At 36.3% G+C, this 22,562-nt stretch overlaps 1 protein-coding gene across 7 annotated transcripts in view; it reads right to left on the reverse strand.

Moving 5' to 3' along the window:
• The window catches only part of GFM2 (G elongation factor mitochondrial 2), a 48,733-nt gene that overhangs the window by 17,107 nt on the left and 9,064 nt on the right, over window positions 1–22,562 (reverse strand). For 4 of the 7 annotated variants that reach the window (XR_648113.3, XM_003899809.5, XM_009208616.4 and 1 more), the window contains exons 6-14: window positions 14,221–14,346; window positions 13,433–13,521; window positions 10,481–10,569; window positions 8,889–8,949; window positions 8,460–8,639; window positions 4,313–4,393; window positions 2,447–2,595; window positions 960–1,100; window positions 776–875 (exon numbers count right to left, since the gene is read on the reverse strand). Coding sequence is in view for 6 of the 7 variants with exons in the window: in XM_003899809.5 (XP_003899858.1) it covers window positions 776–875; window positions 960–1,100; window positions 2,447–2,595; window positions 4,313–4,393; window positions 8,460–8,639; window positions 8,889–8,949; window positions 10,481–10,569; window positions 13,433–13,521; window positions 14,221–14,346 (1,016 nt within the window). In the remaining variant the exon portion in view is untranslated. Of the gene's footprint in view, window positions 1–775; window positions 876–959; window positions 1,101–2,446; window positions 2,596–4,312; window positions 4,394–8,459; window positions 8,640–8,888; window positions 8,950–10,480; window positions 10,570–13,432; window positions 13,522–13,908; window positions 14,347–22,562 lie in introns of those variants that run through there. The other 3 variants (XM_021939460.2, XM_021939458.2, XM_021939459.2) reach the window with 3 other exon arrangements.

The following is a 22,562-nucleotide window of genomic DNA, read 5'->3' on the forward strand; positions in this document are numbered from 1 at the left end:
CCGTGTTAGCCAGGATGGTCTCGATCTCCCGACCTCGTGATCCGCCCTTCTCAGCCTCCCAAAGTGCTGGGATTACAGGCGTGAGCCACTGCGCTACTGAAGGATTTTCAAACTTGAAACTAATCATGAAGAGTTAAAATGTTTAAAATAACAATGTTTACTACATAAAGGTTAATGAGAAAATTATATTTTATTTAATCCATATAAATGAACTATCCTTAGTTTTAACCCATCAAAAATAAATACAGCATCAAGTATTTTCATTTATTCATCCTACAGTTATCTATGGAATGTCTACTATATGCAAGCACTGATCTATGGACTGTAGAGCAGTGAACAAAAAAGACAAAAATCCTTGCTCTCATGGCGCCTTCACTAACAAAACAACTTGTTATTACCTGATCAGTTGTAAGTCTAGGTGAAATTTTCTGCAATGCTCAAGATAGGAATAAATCCAATGGGAATAAAACAATATTTTATATAAACTTAAAACACACATATATGTATATACATAAATACCTATAAACAGTATGCTATTTTACTTGGATTTCAACTTTATATGAACACAATCCATCCTGTCTGTGGTCTTCTGTAATTTACTTTTCTTCCTAGTAAATGTATGAGATTCAGCCATGTTGATATATATGCCACAATATTCTTTATTCTACTATTGAGGGACATTTGGATTGTTTATGGGTTTCTGATATTACAAGTTGCTTACTTGTAATTAAACATTTAAGCTATTATTTCCTAGAGAAATCATTTGGTCACTTACATGTTTAAGCCCAACAGTCAAAGCAATGTTACCAGCAGTCAGTGAAGGGATTTCTACATGTTGGTCAGCAAACGGCAAAAGCAGACGACTTATTCTCTCCCTGTAAAATCATGATTTTATATTAGTAAAAGTATTTTTAAAGAAATGAGTACAGTTTTATAAAGTAACCCAAGCTTCTACTTACGTGCAGTTTCCATTAACATTATGAATGGCCAACTGGGGTTTTATTGTGCCTGAGTAAATGCGCATAAAAACCAGTGGTCCTCGCTGCTTGTCATGGAGAACTTTAAATGCCAATGCACATAAGTCATCCTTATACCACTGCCTAGAAAATAAACATTCCAAAAAGTCCTATAAAATATACTTCCCATAACTGCAGAAACTTATCCTTAATGTCCCCAAAGATCTCTTTTTTCTTCCAGTAGAGCTACTTAGAGCCACTAAATGTCTTTGTTACATAACTCTCTTTTTCCATTGACTAAATTACTCAATGGAGATCTTACCATTAATTCCTCAAAACTAAAAATAATAGACTATCTTCCAAATATCACCTCTATTTGCGAATAATTTCATTGCCAAGAGCTCTCTCCATGAAGACTATACCTGGGAATATTACACCACTTACCAAGAAATCAGCATAGGGTAAATAAACAGGTACTTTCCAATTATTGCTTTTATGCTCTCCTTCCACTTTCTGTTCATTACATAACCATAAAAATCTATACTATAAACTTGAAATTGTTCACATAACCAACTCTCACAATAGAATGATGTTCTTAAACTGGTGATCACTGATAAGTTTTAGAATTCAGTTCTCCTGCAATTGCCAAATTTTGTGCATCTAAGGAGAGCTCCACATTTTCATTAGTTTCAAAGGAGTTCCTAACTTAAAGTAGTTTAAACACTTCTGTGACAGAACTTCTCCAATCTTATTCCCATTCCCTCTAATTTTTAACTTTAATAATACTAATATAGAGCTTACTATACCAGACACTGTTCTTTGTGCTTCACAAATCATTTAATTCTTATAAGAACACCATGAGATGGGTCCTATTCTTTGCATTTTATAGATGAGATGTTAAGCAACTTGGAAGAGCTAGGATTTAAATCCAATAGTACAAAGCCTGTGCTCTTCACCATCATGCCTCTCCAATTTAGAGGTATGAAAGTTATTAATGTCAGAATTAAGATAATTAAAGTCCATTTCTCTGCCATTTTACACATTGCTTACTCAGATTTTAAAGGACTTACTACTTAAGTACAAAGCTTTTAGTGACAATAGGGGTAAAACAATGACTTTCTTTATAGCCACAAAATATTCTGAGCTTATGAAAAATCCTGAAATCTAGATGAATATAAATAGAACTACAGAATATTTAACAAACATCCCCAGGATATCACTTTTCTAAGACTAAGATGGCAGGGTCAACACTTAAACTTTTACACAGTGAAAAGACATACCTCTTAGCTCTATCTGTAAGATATCTCTTTTTACAAGAGATGAAAAATGTTCCTTTCAAGCAAAAATTACTATGGTTCCTTATTATATCATTTGTAATAACGCTCACCATTATTATTCAAAAATGGTGATTTAATTACTTTTCATAAAAGTATTTGCCTACTTGTTTCTTCAAAGCTATAGAATTTTAATATATGTGACTGCATACTTACAGAAATTCATAGTTACGCTCTTCAGGTGAAGGCAAGTACACAGTAACAGCATCTAACAAGGGCTGTATCCCTTTGTTTTTCAGGGCACTTCCACAAAGCACAGGCACTGCTGTCTGAGCTAGTGTCACTCTATGTATTGCAGTCTGTAGCTACAAAGCAGATACAAATGAGCATTTATTTTGTGTTCTGGTCTTGGCCAGAAGCTCAAAATTAGAGGTTTTCTCTAACCAGCCACCATGTACACAGCACTCCTCACCACACCTCCATCATTTTGTTGGCCTAGTTTTTCTTTTTAACACTAATCAGTACCCGGCATGTTAGATATTTATTAGTTTATCTGTCTCCCATTCACTAGAATGTAAAATCTATATGAGCATTACCCCTGGAAATACTGCTAAATCCCCAGAAACGAGAAAAGTGGTTATAATAGGTGCTCAAAAATATTTCTTGACTAAATTAATTAACATACTTATGATTTAACCTTGATAGTCTAACAGAGAAACTGGTCATAAATAAAATATATAAATCTGGGCCGGGCGCGGTGGCTCAAGCCTGTAATCCCAGCACTTTGGGAGGCCGAGGCGGGCGGATCACGAGGTCAGGAGATCGAGACCATCCTGGCTAACATGGTGAAACCCCGTCTCTACTAAAAATACAAAAAACTAGCCGGGCGTGGTGGCGGGCGCCTGTAGTCCCAGCTACTCGGAGGCTGAGGCAGGAGAATGGCCTGAACCTGGGAGGCGGAGCTTGCAGTGAGCCGAGATCGCGCCACTGCACTCCAGCCTGGGTGACACAGCGCGAGACTCCGTCTCAAAAGAAAAAAAAAATATATATATATATATAAATCTGAGTTACCATTTCTTCAATTAAATTAAATCCATATTAAACAAAATCCAATGGAAAAATGAGAAATCCAAGTAGGAAAATTTTTAGAAAGATTTCAAAAAACCAGAAAAGCTTGAGTGTGTTTGCAAGGTATTATTGGTGGGTCAATCCTACTTTAGATTGTGAGCTCTCTGAAAACAGAAATCATGCTATGTGAAGATAGGGTACAATAAATATCACATTTAAACATCCAAAAATAAACAGTTTCAAAACTGACATTTCATTCAAAAGAAAAAATCACTTTCATTCTAACTTATGAGTGGCTCAAAAATATGTTTCGGCTCTTGTGTTTTTAATTACTCTAATGAATACTAAGTGAATTTGCTAGGCTCATCTTTGGCTAATTTTACAGATTATTACTTAGAAACACTTTGCTTGGCAATTCTTACGTTTCATAAAGAAAAATAAAGAGTAAATTCGCCAAATTCATGGGGAATGTCCCTGGCAGAACAAAACAGCGTTTCCTTCAAGAAATCTGTCATAATTCAATTACTATCAATATTTTAATTGCCTCTTCTCTGGCTTACTGTATGTCAAAAGACAAAAACAAAGAACTGTAACAAGTTTCAATAAAAAATTTAAAAAGATTCAGAAAACAATGCTCTGAGAAAAATGATCATTGCAGTAGCCTGAAACAACAGTAAATTTTAATACAAACTTTCTGTGATTTCCCTTAACATCCTTAGAGGAATTATCAGGATGAAAAGACTACAGAGAATGAGTAGTTAACTGATGCTGACTCAACAGAAGTTAAACAGATTCAATTTTTAATTTTGTAAAGTATGTGTGAAACTAGTAAATCACTGCCATTAAGTATTGTATTAGTAGTGACTTTAACTTAATGTTTCTCCCAACTTAAAACTTACCGCTTTCTAACAATATGCAAAGTTTAAAAAAAAATGCACACACATCAAAGGCAGAGAAATCAAACTACATCCAATTAGTAACATTTTGCCAAAGCTATTGAATAATAAAATTTACCTTTTCAGCTGGTAACAAATCAAAATTTTCACTAAATTCTTCTAAAACCAAGTCAGCAAATTCATCATCCAAATCTGCAACCTATAAAGAAAGGTTCTAGAGTTCTATAACTTGCATTTATCTTCATAACTATTAACTTGTCCAAACCCCATAAACAGATAATATTCAAATATTTCAAGACAGCTACCTTATCCAGGCCAAGCAACTCTTCACTTCTTCTAACGAGATAAAGAAAAATGTTTTTCTTTGAAAGGAAAGGAAATGGAAAACTAAAGATACTATTAGGAGTTTCCTAACTTCACAGAAAGTCAGAGCCTGATAAAGCATCTTAATTAAGTGCTATCAGTGTGCTCAAATCAAAGAAAATGTGCAACTTACAATGAAAGTACATACAATGGATTGGCCTTTTTAAGATAAATTTGGAGGTTTTAGATTATAAAAAAGTTTCATCTGGTTTTCCTCTAATATCTGAATGTTCACCAGATCTCCCAAGTCTGTCAAACTAAAAGAATTAATGTTGCTGTAATTCTGCACTGAAGAAATACATTTATATTAGGGAAGGGAGGCATAGGCAATATTTCAATAATAAAAATGCAATAGTCTATTTCACATTCTTTTCATAACCATCTGCCTATACGAAATGGGATCATTCAGCTGACAAATTAATAAAACAGCTTCAAAAGCGTGTTAACAGTACAAGGGAGCAAAACATTCAAACTTGGTAAAAAAACCACACTGTTAACAGGATTAAGTATAGCAGAAATGTACCTAACCATCCTTCTGGAAAGCATTATATGTGATGGTTAAGCTCAACTTCTGGAATCGGACTACCTAGAAATGGTTCCACCACTTACTAGCGTGTCCAAATTTTGGTCAAGTTACTTCACCTCTCTGCCTCCGTAACTCACAGAGTAGTATCCACTTCTTGAGGCTGTTATAAGGATTAAATAACCAATTCAAATTATGCTTTAAGAATATATACTAGTGTATAATAAGTATTAGCTATTATTACTGTACACCTTCAATATTGGAAGTTGATTCTATTCCACATTAATCTTATTCACTAATTTAAAGGAAAATTTTAAATTGTGGCAAAATATATAGAACATAAAAATTGCCATTGTGCTTTTTTTTTTTGATATGGAGGCTGGTTCTGTCACCTAGGCTGGAGTACAATGGTGCAATCTCGGCTCACTGCAACTTCTGCCTCCTGGGCTCAAGCAATTCTTCTGCTTCAGCCTCCTGAGTAGCTAGGATTACAGGCGCGCACCACCACGCGTGGCTTTTTTGTATTTTTAGTAGAGACGGAGTTTCACCATGTTGGTCAGGCTGGTCTCGAACTCCTGAGCTCGTGATTCACCTCCCTCAGCCTCCCAAAGTGCTGGGATTACAGGCGTGAGCCACTGCGCCCAGACCATTGTACTCTTGTACAGTTCAGTAGTGTTAAGTACTTTCACATTATTGCACAATAAATCTCCAGAACTCTTTTCAACTTTCAAAACAAACTCCATACACATTAATTAAACAACATTCTATTCTCTCTGCCCTTCCCCAGCCCATAGCAACTACCATTCTACTTTCTGTCTCCGAATCTGATTACTCTGGATCCATGGATTTGGGTTGCTTCTACCTTTTGGCTATTTTGAAGAATGCTGCTAGGAACATGCATGTGCAAATATCTCTTTGAGACTCTGTTTTCAATTCTTTTGAGTACATACCCAAAAAGCGGAAATGTTGGGTAATATAGTAACTCCATATTTAATTTTTTGAGGAATCACCACACTGTTTTCCATAGTGGGTGCAACATTTACATTCCTACCAACAGTGCACAAGGTTATAATTCTCCACATCTTTGCCAACACCTATTTTCTGTTTTTGACAGTAGGCATCCTAATGGGTGTGAAGTAGTCTTATTCTGTAAATTGTATACATACTTATGTGCTTCTTATAATCAGCATATGATTAGCTACTGACAGTCTCAGATTTTCTGAGATTTCTGTCACATCCTGTCACACCCTAGAAGACCATGAGATATGGGCAAGTGTGTGTTGGCTCCTCAACTAGATTACAAGATCCTTCTTAAGTTTATTCTTATAGTTCTTCTGTATTAAAACAACACAAAAAACTCAAAGAGGAATGAATTATTAATAAACGTCGGTTCCACTTTTATATTTTCTATGCTCCCCAAATTAAAAAAGCAGTATAACAAAGCAGGTAAGAGCTTTAGCTCTAAACTGAGATTAACCTGGGTTCAGATTCTAGCTCAGCCACTTTATTAGCTGTGTGACAACTTATTTAAGCATTTAAGCTGCTGTTTCCCCACCTGTAAAATGCAGACAATATAAGGTTCTTGTGAAGATTAAATTAAAAAGTATACATAAAGCATTTAACCTAGCATATAGTAGGCCCTCACTGACTCAATAACAAAAATAATAATTATTATGTTAATGATAAAGTTGCAATGATTACTACATACAGTCAGGCATCAGTTAGTGACAGGTATAAGTTCGGAGAAATGTGGTGTTAGGCAATTTCGTCATTCTACCAACATCATAGAGTGTACTTAGAAACCTAGACGGTATCGCCTGCTTTTACACCAAGGCTATAGTCTATTGCTCCTAGGCTACAAATCCGTATAGCATGTTGCTGCATTGAATACTGTAGGCAATTGTAACACAACGGTAAGTATTTGTGTATCTCAACACAGAAAAGGTACAGGAAAATATGGTATTATAATCTTATAGCACTGTCAACATTCATGTGGTCTGTTCTTGACTAAAATGTCATCATGAAGTACGTGACTATACTTCAAAAAAAAAAAACTACATACAAAAGATGAGTGAAAAAAAAATTAATGCTGATAGAATTTATTTAGACCAATTCAATTTAGAAGTGAAAAATCAAGGGCTCAGATTCCAACATTTTTCTCTACCATGATATTCAAGAAATTTATTTAAGGTTTACTTATTGCCATATATACTAACAATATAATATAAATATTACAAATATTAACAATCTTGCTATTTTCCATTATAATTTTAAAGGTGGATGAGGTCCAGAGCTATATACCAACTATAAAATTGACGGTTTTAAAATTTTCTAAATAATTTGACATCTGGTGAAAAGTAAAAGACATGCATATCCTTTGATCTAGCAATGCTACTCCTTAGTTTAATACTAAAGAAACTATTGCCCATGTGCACAAGGAGATAGATACAAAAATGTTCATAGCCACACTGTTTGTAACAGCACAACCTCAAAGCCCATCCACAGGAGAACACCCAATAAAGTGTGGTAAAATCATATGTTAGAACAATATACAAGATTGAAATGAATAGACTATACACATAGCAACATGGATAAAGTTCCAACAATGTTGAGCAACGTCATAAAATACAAACAGTATCGTTTCAGTTATGTAAAGTTCAAAACATGTAAACCTAAGTTCTTTAAGGATTTATGGTAAACTATAAGGAAAAGCAAACGAGGCCCGGTGCAGTGGCTCATGCTGGTAATCCTAGCACTTTGGGAGGCTGAGGCAGGCAGATCACCTGCGGTCAGGAGTTCGAGACCAGCCTGGTCAACATGATAAAACCTCATCTCTACTAAAAAATACAAAAAAAAAAAAATTAGCTTGGTGCGGTGGTACATGCCTGTAATCCCAGCTACCCAGGAGGCTGAGGCAGGAGAATCGCTGGAACCTGGGAGATAGAGGCTGCAGTGAGCTGAGATCGTGGCAGTAAGCTGAGATCGTGCCACTGCACTCCAGCCTAGGCCACAGAGCTAGACTCCGTCTCAACAACAACAACAGCAAAAAAGCAAATGAAAGAGAAATACTGAAATAATAGTTTGGGGGACAGGTAGATGATTAGTGGGAGAGAGAGATGAACACAAAATGGCACACAGCATTTACACTGTATTAGGTATTATAAGTAATTTAGAAATGATTGAAAGTATAGAGGAAGACATGAATAGGTTATAGGCAAATACTATATCATTTTATATCAGGGACTTGAGCATCTGCAGATTTTGGTATCCACAGGAGGTCCTGTAACCAATCCCCCAGAGAAGCTAAAGTATGACTATATTCTATTTAAGATGAGTGGTGCACACATTGGTGTTCATTTTATCATTCATTATACTTTACTTGTTCAATTAAGGCATTCCTTGCTTCAGTTGTTTCCTTCAGCAATTCAGGATCACTCATTTCCAAGAGGGGCTTTCTCTCAAAGTCTTTTCCATCATTTGAATTGCTATTCCAAAGAAGTTTTTCTTTCGTTACTACATCCACCACTCCTTTGAAAGTTTTGGCTTCACCAATTGGTAACTGTAAGTCAGAGTGAGATTAACATTATTAAATGATCACTCACTGAAAACTACATTGATGACAAGTCTTTTCTAATTATACCATTTTCCCCAAAATGTCTATTATCACCATTACTATAATCTGTGGCTATTTTTATTTATACTCCAACTTCTTAAAAAATGATTTGAGATAGCTTTGGAAATGTATGCATTGTCACAAAATAAATTCATGAGGAAACTGAGAAGAAGCTGATGCTATTAACCAATTTACCTGTAAAAGCAAAGGCTTTGCCTTTAACTTCTCTCTGATGCTTTCAACTGCATACTTAAAGCTATAGAAAGCAAAATAATTATAGTTAAAAACATGGTTAAAAATTATTTACCAAAGGTATCAAAAGAGGAAAGAAAACTCTTACAGGTTTTAAGAATGTTTTCTAAAATTTTAACCCACTTTATTCTCCTTAACGCTCACTATTTAACAGTTTTCCATAGGAAAATGTCTGGAATAAACTTTTATGTCAATTTCAGATATCAGAAATTACCCTAATCCAGCCACAGAGCTGTTTAGGATATTATTAATGTGAGCTTCATATAACTATATTTTGCAATTAAGATTAAATGAATTGATCAAGGTAACATGGATAATAAATTGTAGTTGGGATTCCAGTGCAAAATTTGTGATAAGCTACGGATTCTTTCTTCCGCTACTAGGTTTGCTACCATACAAAGCTACCAGCTTTCTTCCAAGAGCCTGCCTAGTCTTTGGCATTCTTCATATCGTATGCTATGCTATTCATTTCTATGCTAACACTGCAGCTGGCTACCTCTAGAACACATGCCATCTCTGGCACATGGGCTGATTTATATATACATGCAGGTCATTCCAGTCCCAGTGTTTTTTTCAGAACCAGCCTATTATCCAGTCATCTCCCTCCCCATTGCCAAAGGCACTGTCTGGCAATAAATAAGTACTTCCATCTACCACAAGGAACTCCAAGCAGAAAAGGGTCAGAACTTGAGGCTAGTACATTTTAAAGGTTGCTAGGCTATTATTAATCAAGACAAGGTCCTTTAAACCAACAGCCTCAGAATTACTATAGAGAGGGAGAAAAACACAATGCATATTAATTACCGTGTAGTTTTAGGGGAGGTATAGTTTGTTTCATTTCTGCCATTCTCCTACCACAGGTCACAATCTCTCCCTATCACATTTGTTCTAGAATTTTTAATATTCTTGATTTTCTCCCTTTCATGTTTTCTCCAAATCTTTCAAATATTCTTGATTCTCTGAATTATGTTCTCAGAACAATGTATCCACCACTCTATGGTCTCTGACTATGGCCACTACATTTCAGCATTAACTCTCTTCTGCCCTACATGCAGGTCTTACAGCATCTACATTCTCTTCTTCCAGTTCTTTATTGAGAGTATCTTCCCCAGTAGCTAAGAAAATCAGAGAATAAGGAAGAACACCTTCAGTGCAGGAAACAATTCTCTATTCTCTATCTTTAGCAATGATGGGAAGTGCCATACCTTCAGCAATATAGGGACTATACTATACAGTTCTAAAGAGAATCAGTGGAATCATCAAGATGCCACTTTCATCCTAGAAATATGATTCAGTCTCTCTATACTAGAAACAGGATTCATCATCATCTATCAGCTATTAGTCCCAAATTGTTACATAACCTATGGATTAGCTGCTTTGAATTTTTTTATGGGAATAAACTGGGATTCCATGGAATATTTATACACTATAATACAATAAAAAAAAAACAGCTATTTCTAAATTTAAGCTATAGTTCATTAACAGTTCAAATTGTAGTTTCACTCTGATAAGCCAATGAAATACATTTTAAATACCTTGCTCCAGTTTTGTCCATCTTGTTTAAAAAACAGATTCGAGGTATATTGTGTTTGTCAGCTTGCCTCCATACTGTGAGAGTCTGGGCCTAAAGCAAATATGAGGAAAAAAATACATACTGAACAAAAGTTACGATGTTACTAGACCTGGAATGAAGAGATCCAAAAATCTACTGTCAGATAAATTGGGCCCTATTCTAGCAGAGAATTAGTGCAACGATACTTATATTTCTAGGGTCACTCTTCAGCTATCAAGTTAACACAGCCGAGAACATGATGAAGTGTGAAGGGGAGTGTGCTTCAAACCACTTGAGAATACTCTGGGTGAACTAGGTGGCTACACAAAGAGAATTAACACCTAGGAGGTACTCAGAATCACAGAACGTGAACTTAACTGAGAATCAGGAGAGCTACTTTTTGTTTGGCTTCACTTTTCCTAGTAAATGTCATATGACACTTAACTCATTTAATGTCAGGTCTCTGATCTATGAAATAGGAATTTTGCCTTAATTATTTCAGATACTTGTTTTGAGGTAAAAGAAATATAGCAGTGTACTATAAAGAAGCCAGTTTATTTTTTAGGTAAAATTTATGTACAATAAAATACAGATAGTAAGTGTATATATAGCTCAATGCGTTTTGAGAAAAGTATGTTTGTGTAATTATTACCCCAATTAGGACATAGAACACTATTATTCCTGAAATTTTTCTACTCCTTGTCTCCTATAAGCAACCTGTTCTGATTTCTGTCACCACAGCTTCAGTGTCTTACTCTTGAACCTCATATAAAATAACATGGCTTCTTTGGTTCAACATGTTTTTAACATTCATCCACATTGTTAGGTGTATCAGTTCTTTTTAATTATATAAATGTACCAGTTGGTTTTCCTATCCACCTGTGGATATGCACTTGGATTGTTTCTAGTTTGGAGCTCTTGTGAATTTAGCTGCTATAAACATTCTGAATCTGTCTTTGGTGGACAAATGTCTTCATTCTGTTGGATAAAGATATAGGAGGAGAACTGCTTAAGTATATTTAAACTTTATAAGAAAATTCCGCTGGGTGCGGTGGCTTATGCCTGTAATCTCAACACTGCGGGAGGCTGAGGCAGGTGGATCACTTGAGGTCAGGAGTTCAAGACCAGCCTGGCCACTCTGTCTCCACTAAAAATATAAAAATTAGCTAGGTGTGGTGGTGCACGCCTGTAGTCCCAGATACTTGGGAAGCTGAGGCACAAGAATTGCTTGAACCTGGGAGAGAGAAGTTACAGTGAGCCAAGATTGCACCACTGCATTCCAGCCTGGGTGACAAACAGTGAGACTCCTGTCTCAAAATAAATAAAATAAAATAAACAAACTTCCAAATAGTCTTCCAAAGAAGTTGCATTATTTTGCAGTTTTTTGTTTTTTTTTTGAGACAGGGTCTCACTCTGTTGCCCAGGCTGGAGTGCAGTCGTGCGATCAAGGCTCACTGCAGCCTCAACCTCCCCGGGCTCAAGCAATTCTTCCATCTCAGACTCCTGAGTAGTTGGAACTACAGGTGCACGCCACCACACCGAGCTAATATTTTTTTTTTTATTTTGTAGAGATGGGGTTTTGCCATGTTGCTCAGGCTGGTCTCTAACTCCTGGGCTCAAACAAATCCACCTGCCTCAGCCTCCCAAAGTGCTGGGATTACAGGTGTGAGCCACCATGCCTGGCCTCTATTTTGCAGTCTTATCAATAATGTGTAAATTTTCTAGTTGCTCCATATTCTCACCAACATTTGCTATCACTCTTTTTAATTATAAGCATTCTTTTGGGTATGAAATTGAATCTGTGATTTTAATTTGCATTTTCCTGATGACTAATGAGATTATGCATCTTTTCATGTGCTTACTAGTCATTCACATGTGTTCTTTTGTGAAGTGTCCATTCAGGTTTTTGTCCATTTTTTTCTGGGTTGTTATTATTGATTTATAGTTCTTCATATAGTCTGGATACATATCCATGGTTATAGATATGTACTGTAAATATTTCATTTATTTTCCAAGAATGATCATATTCTCTTATATAATCAATACTATTATTGCATTCAGGAAATTTAATATTTGTATAATATGTTTATCTAACATTACAAGTATTTTCTCATAGTCCATGCCTTGTGTTTTTAATTTTGTTTTAATGAACAGCTGTAATTTTGATAAAGTTCCAGGAATCGACTTTTGTTATTTATGTTTCGTGCTTCTTATGTCCTCTAAGAAATTTTTACCTACCCCAAGGCTGTAAAGATATTTTTCTTCTAGAAGCTATGTATACATAACTTAACACTGTGATACACTCCAAATTAATTTTTGTGTATGATGAGGTGTGTATGTGAGGGGTAGGGGGTGAATATCATAAATTTTCAAAGAACAAAAACATATTGCAAATCAAAACAAACAAAAAACTTCCACCATCCCACCTGCCAGCTAAAAGCCCATCCATTGTTTAAAACAAGTGCTGTCTCCTTCATGAATTCAGAAACTTCCTATTCAAGCACATTTCAATCTTGTAAGTAATGCAATCTGTTTGAATGATTAAGCGTCACATTTATCTAAAGTTATAACAACAGAAAGGTGGAACTATTAGGAAATAGTGACAGAAATAACAGTGTATAATCAATCTCACACCATAGTGTCTTCTGCCAGAATCCATGAAACTAAGGTAGGCTAATTTGTTAGCTTGAAAGTAAGGTAGAATCTCTGATCCTTCAAAGTTCTTGACACTAGTTTTCATATTTCTCCTTTTACCATGAAGTATCTGAGATCACATATAGATTACATCTCAATATTAAATTCTGATTTCCTTTTACCATTATTTTATTTATATGAACTTACCAAATAGATGGTTACGGTTAACTAAATTTGATATATTCTACTTTTTAAAAACTCATGCTGTTCTATTTCCCTTTACTCTGGCAATATTATTTACCTCTACACCAGCAGAAGCATCAAATATAGCCACTGCACCATCCAACACTCTTAGGCAGCGCTCAACCTCCAAGGTAAAGTCCACATGACCTAAGAAAAAGATAAGACGTATAATGCCTAAAATCTTTTTAACAAAACAAACAAAACCATCATATGATCCAGCAATCTCACATCTCACTCCTGGGGTGGGGGTGTGTGTGTGTATATCCAAAGGTATTGAAAACAGAGTCTCAAAGAGCTATTTGCACACCCATATGCATAGCAGCACTGGGAGACAAAAGGTGGAAACAACCCAAATGTCCACTGATGTATGAATGAACAAAATGTGATATATACATACAATGGAATACTATACAGAATAAAAAAGAAGCTATTGTAGCACATTGTCACATGCTACAATATGGGAAAATTTGAAGGCTTTATGCTAGATGAGATAAACCAATCACAAGAGGACAAATACTGTATGATTCCACTTACATGAGGCATCTAAGCTAGTCAAATTCATAGGTATACAAGGTAGACGGTGGTTAGCAAGGGTGAAGAGAGGGGGCAAAAGGGAACTGTTGTCCAATGAATAGAGTTTCATTTCTGCAAGATAAAAAAGTTCTGGACATCTGTTTCACAGCAATGTGATCATACTTAACACTACTAAACTGTACACTTAAAAATGGTTAAGATGGTAAATTTTGTAACATGTTTTTTACCACAATAAAAAGCAAAACAAAAACCCCATACAACAAAAAACTCCAAATGATGCAGCATCTCTGTATTACTGCAATAGTACCATACCTGGTGTATCAATTAGATTGACTCTATACCCCTTCCAATCAAACGTAACAGCAGCTGATTGAATAGTAATGCCTCTTTCTCGCTCTTGGGCCATGAAATCTGTCACAGTGTCTCCATCATCAACATCTAGCCAGGAAAAAGATGATAAAATTTAGTCTTAATAGCAAGTGTATTTTATTGGTGCTCGATATCTACCTGACACAGTTTAATCTGCCTTAAGAAAAATTTTTCCTAAAATATTTGGTTTAATAGAGCCTTTACTCTTTCAATAAGTAAATCCTCATGGTAGAAAAAGTTTTTCAGCTAGATTAGTAATTTTGCCATAAAAGTAATTTTTCACCAAGATGAAAATCTTTTAAGTTTACTGAACCATATACTTCATTTATTTCTTACATAGCTTAACTATCATTACCCCCTCTTTATCTGATGTCCGTCCCTCCTGATCCCTTGATAGGAGGCAGAGTGGAACAGTGAAAGAATACAGTCATAGCTTTAAATCCCAACTTTACCACTTAGCACTCTATGATCTTGAGGCAAACTACTTAACCTAGTTTGTAAAATAAGGCTAATAAAGTCATCCTTGCTGGGTTGTTATAAGGATGAAATGAGACAATATATATAAAATACCTAGTCTAGTAGGTGATAAATGATAGCCACATGGAATGAGATAGAGAAAAAAATTCGTCCAATATTAAATTATCCTTTACAAACCCATCTCATTACTAAATTTTCCAAAGAGAAGGGATTTATTTGTACAAGTGCAAGTAGTCTCATACAACTTCTACAGTATAAAGTCACAAAAAAATTATCCTGAACTTTATCCAAAAAGTTCACTGAAATTAATTCTGCAGTAAAATTCTGTAGTTGAATTACGTATATTATTCTAATTAAATTTATAGACAGTAAAAGAAATAAAAAAGTTGTTCTTTACCATTATCATGGCCTTATACTATCATTTATTTCAGCATTAAACCCCTAAAATGGTAGCTAGTTGCTCCATGTATGTGTATGTGTGTGTGTGCATGTATGTATTAATATGTAGACACACACATAATGTAAACACCAGAGGAGGAAATAGCAAGAAAAATGTATTTGACAGAAACTCAAATATAACTCTACGTTAATATCTATAATTGTATTACTGTCAGTTATTCCCAACATCACTGCCAAAGAAAATAATATCATTAAGGATACAAAGACCAAATAACTATAAGTTCTAAATGAGACAGTAAGTTTTAAAAACACTTACACAGTACTAAGATTTTTCACAATTATAAAGATCTTTATTTCACATTATCTTTATGATTATTCATATGACTAATGAAGTCAACCTTAGGTCAGCAAGTTCTACAACCTGGATAGTTTTTAGGCTATGATCTGAACTAGAAAAGAACTTCAAAAGATAGCCGTACAAAAACACATGGACAATCACTGCAGTTTGGCTCTCAGGAAGCCCCATCCTTAGGGTAAGCGGGAGAGCCCCACATCAAGGGAGCACCCCGTGAAACAAAAGAATCTGAACAGTAGCCCTTAAGTGCCAGATCTTCACTCTGACATAGTCTACCCAAATGAGAAGGAATTAGAAAAACAATTCTCATAACATAACAAAACAAGGTTCTTTAATCCCCCCCAAAAAAAATCACACTAGCTCACTAGCAATAATCCAAACCAAGACAAAATCTAAACTGCCAGAAAAGAGTTCAGAAGGTCAATTACTAAGCTACTCAAGGAGGCACCAGAGGAAGGTGAATACCAACTTAAAAAAATTGTTGGCCGGGCGCAGTGGCTCAAGCCTGTAATCCCAGCACTTTGGGAGGCCGAGACAGGCAGATCACGAGGTCAGGAGATCGAGGCCACCCTGGCTAACACGGTGAAACCCCGTCTCGACTAAAAAATACAAAAAACTAGCCGGGCGAGGTGGTGGGCGCCTGTAGTCCCAGCTACTTGGGAGGCTGAGGCAGGAGAATGGCGTAAACGCGGGAGGCGGAGCTTGCAGTGAGCTGAGATCCGGCCACTGCACTCCAGCCTGGGCGACAGAGCGAGACTCCGTCTCAAAAAAAAAAAAAAATTGTTTAAATATTACAGGATATGAACGGAAAAATCTCCAGAGAAATAGCCAGCATAAATAAACAATCACAACTTCTGGAAATGAAGGATACACTTAGACAAATGCAAAATACACTGGAAAGTCTCAGCAATAGAATTAAGAAAGTAGAAGAAACAACTTCAAAGGCCAGGTGCGGTGGCTTACGCCTGTAATGCCAGCACTTTGGGAGGCCAAGGCAGGCAGATCACGTGTGGTCAGGAGTTCAAGACCCGCCTGGCCAACATGGTGAAATCCTGTCTCTACAAAGATACAAAAATTAGTCAAGCATGATGGTGGGTGCCTATAATCCCAGCTACTCGAGAGGCTGAGGCAGGAGAATTGCTTGAACCCGGAAGGTGGAGGTTGCAGTGAGCTAAGATTGCACCACTGCAGTTTAGCCTGTGTGACAGAGCAAGACTCCATCTCAAAAAAAGAAGAAACAATTTCAGAGTTCAAAGACAAGGCTTTTGAATTAACCCAACCTGACAAAGAAAAAAGAATTTTTAAAAAATGAACAAAGCCTCTAAGAAGTTTGGGAGTATGTGAAACGACCAAACCTAAGAATAACTGGTGCTTCCAAGAAAGAAGAGAAATCTAAAAGTTTGGAAAATGTATTTGAGGAAATAATCAAGGCAAACCTCCCTGGCCTTGCTAGAGATCTAGACGTCCGAATACCAGAAGCTCAAAGAACACCTAGGAAATTCATCACAAAAAGACCATCGTTTAGGCACACAGTCATCAGGTTACCTAAAGTCAAGACAGGAAGCAATTTTAAGAGCTGTAGGGAAAAAGCATCAGGTAACCTATAAAGGAAAACCTATCAGATTAACATCAGATTTCTTAGCAGAAATCCTACCAGCTAGTAGGAATTGGGGTCCTATCTTAGCCTCCTTAAACAAAACAATTACCAGCTAAGAATTTTGTATCCAGAGAAACTAAGTTTCATAAATGAAGGAAAGATACAGTCTTTTTCAGACAACCAAATGCTGAGAGAATTCACCACTAGCAAGCCAGCACTACAAGAACTACTAAGAGGAGCTCTAAATCCTGAAACAAATCCTCGAAATACACCAAAATAGAACCTCCTTAAAGCATAAATCTCACAGGACCTATAAAAAAAAAGAAGGTATTCAGGCAACAAATAGTGACAATAGTAACCTCACATCTCAATACTAACATTGTGACCTAAACATTCCACTTAAAAGACAAAGAATGGCAGAAGGGATAAGAGTTCACCAAGTATCTGCTGTCTTCAAGAGACTCACCTAATACATAAAGACTCACATAAACTTAGGTAAAGGGGGGAAAAAGATATTCCATGCTAATGGACACCAAAAGTGAGCAGGAATAACTGTTCTTATATCAGACAAAACAAACTTTAAAGCAGCAGCAGTTAAAAAAGACAAAGAGCGATATTATACAATGATAAAAAGACTAGTCCAACAGGAAAATACCACAATCCTAAATATATATGCACATAAAAACATTGCAGTTCCCAAATTTATAAAATAATTACTACTAGACCTAAGAAATGAGACAGACAGCAACACAGTAATAGTGGGGGACTTTAATACTCTACTAACAGCACTAGACAGGTCATCAAGACAAAAAGTCAACAAAGAAACAATGGACTGGCCAGGTGCAGTGGCTCATGCGTGTCATCTCAGCACTTTGGGAGGCTGAGGCACGTGGATTACCCGGGTCAGGAGTTCAAGACCAGCCTGGCCAACACAGTGAAACCCTGTGTCTACTAAAACATACAAAAATTAGCCAGGCATGATGGTGGGTGCCTATAATCCCAGCTACTTGGGAGGCTGAGGTAGGGGAATCGCTTGAACTCGGGAGGTGAAGGTTGCAGTGAGCTGAGATCGCACCATTTCACTCCAAGCTGGATGACACAGCCAGACTCCATCTCAAAAACAAAAAAAGAAACAATGGACTTAAACTATATCCTAGAACAAACAGACTTAACAAATATTTATAGAACATTCTTCCCAACAACTGAAGAATATATATTCTATTCATCAGCATGTAGAACATTCTCCAAGATAGACCACATGACGGGCTACAAAATAAGTCTCAATAAATTTAAGAAAATCAAAATTATATCAAGTACTCCCCCAGATCATAGTGGAATAAAACTGGAAATCAACTCCAAAAAGAACCCTCAAAACCATGGAAATACATGGAAATTAAATAACCTGCTCCCAAATGATCACTGGGTCAACAATGAAATCAAAATGGAAATTAAAAAATTATTTGAACTAAACAATAATAGTGACGCAACCTATCAAAACCTCTAGGGTACAGCAAAAGTGGAGCTAAGAGAAAAGTTCATTGCATTAAATGCCTACATCAAAAAGTCTGAAAGCACAGACAGACATTCTAAGGTCAAACCTCAAGGAACTAGAGAAACAATAACAAACCAAACCCAAACCCAGCAGAATTGAAATAACCAAGATCAGCACAGAACTAAACGAAATTAAAACAAACAAAAAATACAAAAGTGAAACGAAAAGCTGGTTGTTTGAAAAGATAAATAAAATTGATAGACAGTGAGATTAATCAAGAACAGAAAATATCCGAATAAGTTCAATTAGAAACAAAACAGGGGATATTACAACTGATACCACAGAAATACAAAAGATCATTCAAAGCTACTATGAACACCTTTACACACATAAACTAGAAAACCTAGAGGAGATGGATAAATTCCTGGAAATATACAATCCTCCCAGATTAAACCAGAAAGAAATAGAAACTCTGAACAGACCAGTAACAGTGAGAAGGAAATGGTAATTAACAAGTTGCCAACAAAAAAAGTCTAGGACCAGATGGATTTGCAGCTGAATTCTATCACACATTCAAAGAATTGGCACCAATTCTATTGATGCTATTCCACAGATAAAGAGGGAATCCTCCCTAAATCATTCTAAGAAGCCAGCATCACCCTAATACCAAAAGCAGGAAAAGACACAACAAAAAAAGGAAAACTACAGACCAATATCCCTGATGAACACAGAAGTAAACATACTCAACAAAATGCTAGCTAACTGAATCCAACAGCATACCAAAAAGATGATCCACCATGATCAAGTAGGTTTCATACCAGGAATGCAGGGATAGTTTAACATCTGCAAGTCAATAAATGTGATACACCATATAAACAGAATTAAAAACAAAAATCACATGATCATCTCAATAGACTCAGAAAAAGCATTTGACAAAATCCAGCATCCCTCTCTGAGTAAAATTCTCCGCAAAATTGGCACAGAAGGGACATCATACTTTAAGGTAACGAAAGCCATCTACGACAAACCCACAGCCAACATTACACTGAATAGGGAAAAGTTGAAAGCATTCCCCCTGAGAACTGGAACAAGGCAAGAAGGCCCACTTTCACCACTTCTGTTCAACATAGTACTGGAAGGCCTAGCCAGAGCAATCATGCAAGAGAAAGAAATAAAGGGCATCCAAATAGGTAAACAGGAAGTGAAACTGTCACTGTTTGCTGATGATATGAACGTATACCTAGAAAACCCTAAAGACTCATCCAAAAAGCTCCTAGAACTGGTAAATAAATTCAGCAAAGTTTCAGGATACAAAATTAACATACACAAATCAGTAGCCTTGCTATCCAAGAGCAACCAAGCTGAGAGTCAAATCAACAACTTAACCCCTTTTACAATAGCTGCAAAAAAATAAAAATAAAATACTTAGGAATATACCTAACAAAGGAGATAAAAGTCCTCTACAAGGAAAACTACAAAATACTGTTGCAAGAAATCATAGATGACACACACAAATAGAAACACATCCCATGCTCACGGATGGGTACAATCAATATTGTGAAAATGACCATACTACCAAAAGAAATCTACAAATTCAATGCAATTCCCATCGAAATACCACCATTTTTCACAGAAGTAGAAAAAAAACCCCTAAAATTCATATGGAACCAAAAGAGTCTGCATAGCTAATGCAAGACTAAGCAAAAAGAACAAATCTGGAGGCATCACATTACCAAACTTCAAACTATACTACAAGGCCATAGTCACCAAAACAGCATGGTACTGGCATAAAAACAGGCACATAGGGCCAGGCATGGTAGCTGACACCTATAATCCCAGCACTTTGGGAGGCCGAGGCAGGCAGATCACTTGAGGTCAGGAGTTTGAGACCAGCCTGGCCAACATGGTGAAACCCCATCTCTACTAAAAATAAAATTCAAAAAAATAGCTGGGCATGGTGGTGGGCACCTATAGTCCCAGCTACTTCGGAGGCTGAGGCAGGAGAATTGCTTGAGCCCAGGAGGCAGAGGCTACAGTGAACTGAGACTGCACCACTGCACTCCACCCTGGGCAACAGAGCGAGATTCCGTCTAAAAAAGTAAAAATGGCACACAGTCCAATAAAATAGAATAGAGAACCCAGAAGTAAAGCCAAATACTTACAGCCAATTGATCTTCAACAAAGCAAGCAAAAACATAAAGTGGGGAAAGGACACCCTATTCAACAAATTGTGCTGGCATAATTGGCAAGCCACACGTAGAAGAATGAAACTGGATCCTCATCTCTCACCTTATACAAAAATCAACTCAAGATGGATCAAAGACTTAAATCTAAGACCTGAAACCATAAAAATTCTAGAAAAGATCATTGGAAAAACCCTTCTAGACATTGGCTTAGGCAAAGACTTCATGACCAAGAACCCAAAAGCAAATGCAACAAAAACAAAGGTAAGTAGACAGGACTTAACTAAACTAAAAAGCTTCCACACAGCAAAATAAATATGTATATGTTACCTGGATGGAATTGGAGGCCACTATTCTTAGTAACTCAGGAATGGAAAACCAACATCATTTGTTCTCACTCATAAGTGGGAGCTAAGCTATGAGGATGCAAAGGCATTAGCATGATACAATGAACTTTGGGGACTCAGGGGAAAGGGCGGGAGGGGAGTGAGGGATAAAAGACTACACATTAGGTACAGTGTACACTACTTGGGTAACGGGTGCACCAAAATATCAGAAACCGCCACTAAAGAACTTATTCATGTAACCAACCACCTGTTCTCCAGAAGCCAATTGAAATAAAAAATAAAATAAGCCTTAGGGGAGAAAATTGTTAACCTAGTTGCTTTTTAGAATATGAAGTCTAAGATTCTTTATCTTTAATTATAAATATAATAAACCAGTTATGATAAGGACATAAACTTAAGGGCAATCACAGAGAAAATGTGTGTATATAAAAAAGAGAGAGAACATTCTATGTGGGTTCTATTTTTATATATTCAGTTTCTTGACATCATAAGATTGTGTACATGTCTAGTTTATCTTACTATGAGAGCAAGGTCTTGATATTCTCCTTTTTAACTGTAAATAAGTTATTGCCATGACTTTTGTAGGTGATTTTTCAGCTTAGTGACTATAATTACTGTAAAGCTTGATTTCCTTCTCATTATAGTAAACTGCAATAGTTTGAAGTAAATAAATAAAAACACATGGAGTATTATTCAGCCTTATAAAAGGAATCTTCACTTGAGCCCAGTTTGAGACTAGCCTGAGCAACATACTGAGGCCCTGTCTCTACCAAAAATACAAAAGTTAGCCAAGTGTGGTAGCACCTGCCTGTAGTCCCAGCTACTCAGGAGGCTGAGGCAGGAGGATCTCTTGTGCCCAAGAGTTCAAGGCTGCAGTGAGCTGTGACTGGGCCACTGCACTCCAGCCTGGGCAACAGAGCAAGATCCTGTCTCTAAAAAAAAAAATTAAAAAATTAAAAAGGAATCTTGACACATGCTACAACATGGATGAACCCTGAGGACATTGTGCTATGTGAAATAAATCTGTCATAGAAAGACAAATACTTATGATTCCACTTATATGAGGTACCTAGAGTAGTCAAAGTCAGGAAGAAAAAGTAGAAGGGTAGTTGCAAGGGACTGGGGAGAGGGGAAAATGGGAGTTGTTTAATGGGTATAGAATTTCAATTTTGTAACATGAAAACATTTTGAAGACTGGTTGCACAATAATGTGAATATATTTAACACTACTGAACTGTACACTTAGAAATAGTTAAGATGGTAAATTTTATGTTTTTTTAACCACAATTAAAAAAACAAAAGATAACTAGGTTAAGGATTAACAAAATCCTCTCCTCTTTGACATGAGAATTTAACTTCTGGTTACCTTTTTTGGTTCTTTTCTTCTACAAACCAGATAACAGAGGTATGTCAACTACATTCCTAGGCAATATAT

This window comes from Papio anubis, chromosome 5 (genome assembly GCF_008728515.1).
Source record: "Papio anubis isolate 15944 chromosome 5, Panubis1.0, whole genome shotgun sequence".
Taxonomy (NCBI): Eukaryota; Metazoa; Chordata; class Mammalia; order Primates; family Cercopithecidae; genus Papio; species Papio anubis.